This window comes from Pyxicephalus adspersus, chromosome 2, assembly GCF_032062135.1.
Source record: "Pyxicephalus adspersus chromosome 2, UCB_Pads_2.0, whole genome shotgun sequence".
Classification (NCBI taxonomy): Eukaryota; Metazoa; Chordata; class Amphibia; order Anura; family Pyxicephalidae; genus Pyxicephalus; species Pyxicephalus adspersus.
Window position 1 is genome coordinate 101949781 of NC_092859.1, and position 9579 is coordinate 101959359.

Consider the following 9579-nt stretch of genomic DNA (forward strand, 5'->3'; position numbering starts at 1 on the left):
CAGCTGAAATCTAATCGCCTTAATTGGCAGATTCGCGACCCCTATTGCTCATTATTATGAAGGCAGGAATCCGTCTGGCAGTGAGGAGGCGAGTGTACGAGTGCACTCGACTCCGGACCGCGGAAAACCGGCTCGCTGGAAGCGCGAAAGTACGCGTGACCAGCGAGCGCGGATTTTATTGATGAATTAGGGCCCTTGTCTTGCATAATCATCGACTTGAATATTTATATTATATTTTTTTTGCAAAAGAGTAGGATTTTCATAAAGCAAAACAACATTAGGTCAATACACACCTTTGGGGTATGTAAAACATGTTTTGTGGTGGTGGTTTGTAAAGGACTCCCTCATAAACTGGCCAGAGACCTCCTAAAATTCGGAACAACGAGCTTTTGCCACAACCATTGGGGCCAGTAATGAGAAGGTGCATTCCTTCCTTTACCTATATAGTAAAAAGGAAATTGTTAGGACTATATCAAGCATTTGTGATAGCATATCTGAATTTTTGAATAATGTGTCATACAATGTAAAACAATTGTACTTGAGGATGACATGGGGATAACATGGGGATGTTTTGAATGGAGAAAAGAGAGACAACATTATTTACTTAGTAGAGCCTCCCAAATAAAATCACAATATGTTAGGACATTTCCTAATTTTTGTAAGAATCTTGGTCATAAATCAAGGCTAAATTTAAATTCATGCTTCAACTATAATTTTATCCTTAATCCAGGCCCCCCCTGCTGCTCCTATCACCCTCGAAAGCAGCGTGAAATACCCTAAACTTTTTGTAAAAGGGGTGCTTGGGGGCCATGTTTCTATTCTCTCATGTGATAGTGCTTAATGATTGGCTGCTTAGCCATGTGTACACTCCATGTTTCCATCTGGAGCTTACACAGGACTTCTGCTCACTTCTTCAAGTCTGTGTAACATTAAGGAAAGGTAAGTATAAGGGGCTACTTGCATTAAAGTGGTACAGTACAAAGAGCAAACACTTATACTTAGTTTGATGAAGGCAAACCTGTAAATATAACTGCTTTTTGTATGCAGAAATCATAAATGTACTACATGAACATCTATCAGTGCCTAAATTAGAGTTAAAGTAACATCTAAAAAATGTTAAACTGTGTTATATAAGAGTTATATTTAGGGTAGTATACAAACTAGTAATTATATTTAATCAGCGTCAGCTAAATGCAAATTGTATGCAAATAGCTAGTAATTATCTCTAATCAAATGTTGGTTACTCTGTAATTATGTACAGAAGATACAGACTGTTTTTAGTAATAGAATGGTTCAGACTTTTATTAGAAAACAACATGTATTTTTGCTCTACATATGCTTTACCCTATAGATATAATTTATAGTAATTTCCTATTGAATTACTTCAGTAGCCCCTTTTTGCCCTTATTTATCCTGTTATTGGTTTTAGGTTGGCAGTAATTCAACAAATGTTCTGCCTTTCTAAAGCCAGAAATGGAAGCATAACAGCAGGTCAGTAGCCAGAAATGGAAGCATATTAAGCAAATGTAAAAATGCAAGACTAGCATTCCTTCTACTAGCGTTAGATCAAATGAAAAAAAAAGGCCTGTCATAAAAACTATTCTATACCTATTCAAATAAAAGTGCTTGAGGTACTACAGCACATTGTCAATTTGGTGAACGATACATTTTTTTGATCCAGTTAAGATTACAAAATAGGATAAATGTACAGCTACTCCAATTGAATTTTGTAATACCTTTATATTTAAGGTATTGAATTTGTGTACATCCAATTTGTTTTATTTTTCCTGCCGTCTTTTACATCTACTGTCCCACCATCACACAATTACAAAACAAAATGCACTTCTTATTACACTTCACTTACTTCTATGTTTAATTTTGACACCACAACATCTCCATTTGGTGTAATTATTGGAACATTTTCACAAATTATTCCATGTTCTACGTCAATCACTTTGCCTGTAGCAGAAAGTGCAAATATGAAAAAACACTGAACATCCCATTCTCTAACAGAAAAAACTCTAAAGAAAGTAACACAGTAATAAACTATCAGTGAATATTGAGATTACTGCATAAGCCCAATAAGAATCCTAAAAAGAAAATTGTAACTGCTGGTTCACAAGATTGTAAGTTGTTATTCAGCACCTGGCTGTACCTGGTAGCGTACCTATCATGAAAATATGTACTTTACATAGGGTAGACAACCCATTCATGTAAAGCAAAAATGGTATTCTTTTTTTATTTTTCCAGCAACACACTTTAAAAAAGAAAAAAAGGTGAAGGCCCTCCATTTTTGTCTAGATTGCCATGACACTGAAGACAGAATGGGAGCAAAGTGCCTTTTGGGAATCATAGCTTGATATACTAAATGATAAAAGGTGAGTCACAAATACACTCATTTTTTAATTGTTTATTGTGCATGCCAGTTTTTACAACACACTTGATTAAACATATATTTTGCATATAACAGGGGGTTCTATTTTCGCTTAAACACAAAATTAAAAAGAGCAGCAGATTTTTTTCCTGACCTATCACTAGATAAGCAGTTGCCCTGCTATTTAACCGACTCTCATTACAAAATATGAATCTGCTTCCAAATTCAGTTTATTCAGCAACACAAAGGATAGGCTTTAAGAAAACTTTGTCAACTATGCTCTGTAGACCTTTGTACAGAGAAAACATTGTTATATTTGAATATTTATTTTAGTTTGATGTGATTTCAAAATAGATCATTTTAAGCATACAGCTTAAAGTTCACAGAGAATATGTTTTGTTTTTCAGTGTATTTCTGTGAGTTTTCACTGCTAGCTTACAAAGAAAAATTACCTTTAATTTCAAGGGGTCCTTCTATGTGAAATCCTGATTTTTCTTGACTTTTCATTTGTATTTCTTGGATCACTGATTTCTTGTATATTCCTTTTTTTACTTCATTAAAGACAGAAAACATGTTGTAAACCCTTGCTGTGTATCCTGCTAATTCTGTAACCTATAAAAAAAAAATACAAAAGAATAAATGTTTTATAAATTTACTATTAGGATAAAAATGCATAGCACAAAAAAACACTTAGTGAGAAGAAAGTTTTAATTACATTGTACATTGTATTTTATTATTAGTGTTAATTTTAAACTTAACTAGTGTTATTGTAGTTAAATAAAGCAAATATCATTCTGCAATACTACAAAAAAATTTTTTGTATAAGAATATTAATAAAAATAAAAAGTTAACCATCAGAAAACCAAAATGGCTCAAAGGTGAATATGATTTTTTTTAAATAGGAGCAGATTAGAGATAATTGAATTACTATCCCATTACATTGTGGGCAATAGTAGTATTTTTTTGTAATATACTACAGGTAGTCCCCGGGTTAAGGACAAATCACAGTCCCTATCGCGCATGTAACCTGAGTACTACCTGTATAGTGTTTTATAACTGTGTTACTACAACAAATCTCCCCTGAGAAAGCCTACTTGATGAAATGCATCAGGAGTTGAGACCACTGTTTATTGTTTATACTTGGATTATGGTCTTATTATCCCCCACAGTGTGATTGGGAATGCTGGAATAATTGCAAATGCACTATTTATTAGATGACTGAAGTTTTGTTTATCAATAAAATGTAATTGTTTAAAAATATTTGCCTAAAAAAAACGCTTTATCTTTAGGCTCATCCAGAATGTTAGGTGTGAGCTTTAAACTATAATTAAATATTTTGAACTTAGGGGTTCACAAACCTAATATTAGGATACCAGATCACTAATCCTTTTTCACAACCCTTTTTTTTTAAATTAGGGATAACACAAAGTTAAAAAGGGCAATTGTTTTTATTTAAAAAGGAGCAAAGCTAGAACTGAGTTGATAAAACTGATGTTTTGTTCGGATTAATGAAAATAATTGACCCTAATAAATGATATTGGCTTGATTTATTAGACAAAAGGTAAAAGGGCTGTTGACTTAAAAAAAGGGAAGATACAGTAATGGTTAGTGAAGCTGTATTCACCCTGAATAACTTGCAAAGGATATTAAAAAAATATCTCAGCATTTTGGGTTGAATTGGGTAAACACAGATTTACCCTATTCACTAACATTCACTTTGTTAAATGAACTACCTCTACAGCTGCAGAAAGGACCTAATAATATTGTTACAATGGGCCTGAATTAATAAGCTCTTCAAATCCTTTCCTAGATGCCTGGAACCCAATTTATTTCTTCGTATGTTCTGAATCTACAATACTTTAGTAACCTAATGCAGTAGAACTAAAAAAATGATTCCAATAGACCCTACATTTGCTCTGTGATTTTTCCTACCTGAATATTCCTATCTGATCTAAACACAAGCTATAAGCCAAATGTTTTTTTTTAATAGTAACAAGACGATTCCCCTATTTGTGGACCCAAACTCCAACACTTTGTGCAAGACCCCTTGGAAAAGCTCTATTATTAAAAATAATTTTCAAGAGCTTATTTAACTGAATGTTTGCACAAAAAATATTCACAAGCTGTTTAACTAATTGTACCTGCTTTAATACATGCTTTTGAGTAAAAAAAAAAAAAGATTTTCCTGCGTTAGGCAAACATGTGACATAAGCTTTTTGTGAAGGGTTTAGGTGTATTTAGGATCATATTTTAGTGTTTTACTTTCTATAAGTGATAAACTGATTGTTATCTTACTGCTGCATAATTTTTATTTATACTGGGCTTTCAATTACCTACTTCAAAGTTTCAGGTTTAAATTGCATAATGTGCCTTTTTCCAGATTGATGAAGCCATAATAATATTCATTTTCAAACCTTAACTACTGTTCTGTAGTAAAGAGTTTAAAAAGGTGAACTTCAGACACAGTGATGACATTGATAGTGGAAATTGGGTGTTAATGTTTTAACACACACTGAAAAATTATAATATTATGGACATTAATTTATTTACTGTGTTTACTTACTTTAAATTATTATTTATTTATTTATGTATTTTATGTAAATATGATTTTTAGAAGTTTCATGTGAACTAAGCAACACCTTCAGTAGCTAAGCAATGTAGACCTGTTGTTTTGTTTTTTGTGATGGTTTTAAATGTGTAAAATTGAGGTTTAACTTTTTTATGCAGTGTTTATCCACAATATTTATGAAAATAAATCTATATCAACAGTAATTTAATAAATGACCAGGTATATGAACATTTATAGCTGATATAATATTTTATGGTACCTCTTTATATGAACTCATAATTCTCTCAATTGCATCAGCTCCTGAAGCCAGCAGGTTTCTAGCTGTGGTGAAGGCTTCAGTACGTTCACTCACCATAACATGTTTCTGGCCATCTTCTAAATCTAAAAAATATTCAAACCAGAAAACAATTACATTTTCAATTATATACTGTAAACTCTTTCAGATGTGAACAAAGACAACTTGGTCTGTATATTTATGGAACATTATGTTATAGCTTTTATTATTATCTTACTGCCCTGTTTCCAAAATTTGAGCCTAAGGACCAACCTGGTTCATGAAGTTTATTAATCCATACTACCTTGTTAAAGGTAGAAGAAAAATGATAGCCTTTTAATGTTTAGAAAGAGGAGAAACATTGAAGTTGTATCTGTTATTGTCATTCATCTGTCAAAGATGCCACAGTGGGCTTCAACAACATACTCCAGAGACAATATTTGTAAAATGCATTGCATCAGCTCTCAGGGTACAGACATCTGCACTTATGCCACCATCTGTCTCTCTTACAGGGCCTGTTTCTCCTACAGTGGGTGCAAGTTTGCTTGCTGTTGCTCTTCTAAGAACATGTGGCCTTTAGTCAGATATCCTATGAAGTAGTTACTTTTGAAGTATCTGTTTTATCTGCTACTTAAACAGCTTTAACCACCAATAGGCACAGACAACATCCTCCACAAAGTTGTAAGTGGATAGGCTCAACCAGGTGATAGCAGAATAAAAACAAAACTTACAGACAGCCATTTGGGATAACGTCTGGCTGGAAGCATTGTGTACAGCTAAGTTTACATGCACACCTGTTTGGAGCTGCAAACCCCCTCCCCCCGTAAGTGCTGACGGGGTGTTACCGCAGTGCCATGCACTCACAGCAAAACTAATGCTGAGAGTGACACAAGGTCTGATGTTGGGGGACAAACTGGCCCTGCCTTTTTAGGGCCCCAAAGGGCAAAATTGTAAAAGGAGCAGGGAACAGGAGTGTTGTGAATCAGATGCCCCACTTTATATTTTCCCAGGGTTTCACTTTGTCAAATGCCATCATCATCAGTGTTACTCTCTGCATTATTGAGAATAGTTTAACAGTTAAAAAGGATTAGAAAAAGAAGTCCTCATTTGTCACATGGCCAACCATATGAACATCTGTAAAACAAAGGTATTAATCTAATATGAGAGTGTAGAAATTACCTCCATCTGCAAAACCAGTTGCAGTGATGATGGGCACAGCCACCATAACTAAGCCACTTCCACTCCAGACATATTTCATCAAGAACTGCTCAATCATGACATACCACAAACGCTTAGACAAAATAAGATTCATTTGATCTGCAAGGGCCATATAACTTTTTTGAAGTTTAGCCATTTCAACCTTGAAGAAGGCAAAGACATTAGTTTGAATATTATGAAACAAAAAACATGAATACAATTTCACAATTGAATTATTGATAAAAATTAACAAACAGTTCTGGCATTTAAGTAAATCTGTCATGAGAAAAGTATTGACGCTGTTATTGTTGGCCTTTTTAAAACAATGCTTTATTAAAATACTTTTATTCATGGACCTGGATCATGTGTCAGAATTCCTTAGCTTTATTTATATTTGTTCTGGGTCAGAAACATCAGCAAAGGCAGCATTGAAGAAAAGCATCAGCATAACACCCAGGAAGCTACCAATATTATGACAACCTCAAAAATCTTTCTCACCTTTATTCTAAACACAGTGCACCACAGTTCTTTTGACTGACACTTTATATTCTGCACTACTCTTCTATTAGTAACAATATCGATGATCTGCTACTTAGAAAACAAAAAAGGATTTGGAAACACCAAAAGGCTCCTGCACATGAGTTTTTGAGACCTATTTTTAAAAAAAAAATGCTTAAGTAATAGATAGATAGATGGACATGATAGATAGATAGATAGATAGATAGATAGATAGATAGATAGATGAACTCTTTTTTGGTTTGTAATTTGCAAACAGTCAGGCAGCGATATCCCTGTTCACAGAGTCCGGGGGGCAAGTGTCCCTGTTACTTTTGTGTGTTATGAGGGTAAAAATAAGCATTCTATGTATCCTACTGCATAGAAAAAAGAAGGTAAATGGGGATTGCTGTTTAACACTATTAGAATATTGAAAACACAGAGAATTAGGAAAATTGCCTCTGGTTTATTCCTGTCCTAGAAATGTGCAGCTTTAGGTGTATATGGCAGCAGAAGGGTCCAAGTGGAATCTGCCCCACGTTTCGTATAAGTGGTCCCTAAAGGCCCATAGGAACATCAAATAACAACAAATAGTATTTCAATCTAACTATCCCCACAATAGTTTAGGCATAACATGAACAATAAACTGCCATGTCGTTACCATGTACATAAATATGAATTGGAATGACCAGAATGCATTTATATACCAGATCTAAATGTCTGATTGTGGTCAACAATATGGTGTAACGAATGGTTGGATGATATTATTGCATGACACTACAAACATGACAGACGTGTAATACGTTAGGCCAACGGTGCCTTTTGTGCTAGCGGTACAGCGTTTCCTAGACAGTTTTAAATTTCTAGAAGAACCAGTGCTTGATAATGAGAGGGGGATGGGATCCTATCAGCATGACAATAGCAGCATCTTCCCAGGGCCTCTCAGATTTCACTCCTTGGTTCTTGCCATCTGTCTTACCTTGTGCCCCCTATAGAAGGCAATTTCTTCCACATTGGCTATGATTCTAGAGTGGACATAGCGCAGGTAGCCCTTCCTATGGGCCTCTTCTGCAACCAGCTTGCCAAATTTGGGTGAGCATGCTTTGAGCACTTTGGCTGTTGCATAAACCACCAGGCCAGCTAGCAGTGTAGGCCCCAGGGGATTAGCTCCTCTTGATCTAGCAGTCTGGATGAGAGTGTAAGATGTCAGCACCACATCCAGTATTGGCTTGGTCAGGTTGGAATATAAATGTGCTATGGACTGTGAGAACATCATAATATCATCGGTCAGGGACTGATCGGGGTTTGCCAGCCTTCCATCCATATTAATCACTTTATAATAAGTCTGATCTGCAAAGTAGGTTTGATAAGCATGGTCCACCAGGCGGGTGCGCAGAGCCAGCGCTAGCTTGCACTCCAGATAGCGAATCGCGCTATTTACAAAAGTGGCAGGGATGGCGATCAGCAGCCATTTCATCAGCTGCATCAGGAAGCTTCGGGGCTTCTTCTCCACAATGCTTTTCACTATCTTACCGTCCAAACCGGCAACATAAACGGATAGGAACGTCCTGGACATTAAAGCCAAGGAGTGCACTGACAGCAGCGCCAGCTCCTTGCTCACCAGCCGGGGGAAGAGGATTTTCCTGAGCTCCAGCAGCTGCCGGTAGAATTCCGCATTGACAGCGGGGGAGGCGGAGGAGCTGCAGCCCTCATCCCGGCTCCGGTGAGGATGTTTGCACGGACTGGCGGCGTCCTTTCTGCGGAGCTGCCTGCATAGGATGGGGTAGAAAGTCTTCAGTCCGTACGCTGCAGCCAGCAGCAGGGCAGCCTTCTTCACAGCGGCCTCCTTGTTCCATTTCACCCGCTCGGCTGCCTGCAGCATATGTGACATGTCTCCGCACAGCCCGTCAGATGCGATTACCGCTCAGCGATCCGACCTCCTCCGACCTAAGCGGCTGTGCAGAGCTGCCCCCGGCACTGCATCATGAGGAGCGATGCGGGAATGGAAGATTGCATAGTGACACAGAGCAAGGCTGGGGAGCCTGTGTCCTGCACGGGTACCTTCTGCCCCGCCCACTGCTATGACCTCACAGGCTGCAGAGGCTTCACCCTGTGCCCATTACCCCATGTCACACACCGATAAGACGTGCAATGCTTTATATGTGACGTCATAACACATGTTCCTGTGTTGTGCATCAGTCATGTGACAACATTATTCACAAATTATTCACATCAGCATCACTGAGAGCTCAACCCCAGAGCTCCAATAACAATACAGCGTACCTTCCTCCGTGGTACAGGGCAGTGCTTGAAGTAATATACATGACTACAGACGACTTGTATTACAAGGTACACCTCTCAAGCGGGTTGGCTATTGGTTCCTACATTCGTGTCCCGCCCACACAGACAGGTCACGTGGTGCGGCGCTCTGTGAGGGCGGGAATACGAGAGTGACGCAGTTATTACCTCAGGCGCAGTGGGAGATTTCACCTCAGAACTGGTCCACAGTTTGTGTGAGCGGACAGTTTTACTACCGGTAGCATGAACTGGGTCGGAGGTTCCAGGTGAGTATTCACACCGTGTTATTTATTATCCGCATTTATCTACATTAGCTACAGATGACTTCATTATTTAGGGGTATTGTCATTGTAAAGAAGTATTTAGTGTGTG

General features: G+C 37.4%; 1 protein-coding gene across 1 annotated transcript in view; it reads right to left on the reverse strand.

Moving 5' to 3' along the window:
* Nucleotides 1-9143, reverse strand: part of ABCD2 (ATP binding cassette subfamily D member 2) — a gene marked incomplete in the record, with an annotated part of 21239 nt that extends 12096 nt beyond the window's left edge. Inside the window, 6 exon segments of the mRNA XM_072401631.1 lie at nucleotides 294-439; nucleotides 1865-1959; nucleotides 2827-2986; nucleotides 5203-5324; nucleotides 6397-6577; nucleotides 7889-9143. Coding sequence (XP_072257732.1) covers nucleotides 294-439; nucleotides 1865-1959; nucleotides 2827-2986; nucleotides 5203-5324; nucleotides 6397-6577; nucleotides 7889-8800 — 1616 coding nt within the window.
* Nucleotides 9144-9579: the final 436 nt, after the last annotated feature.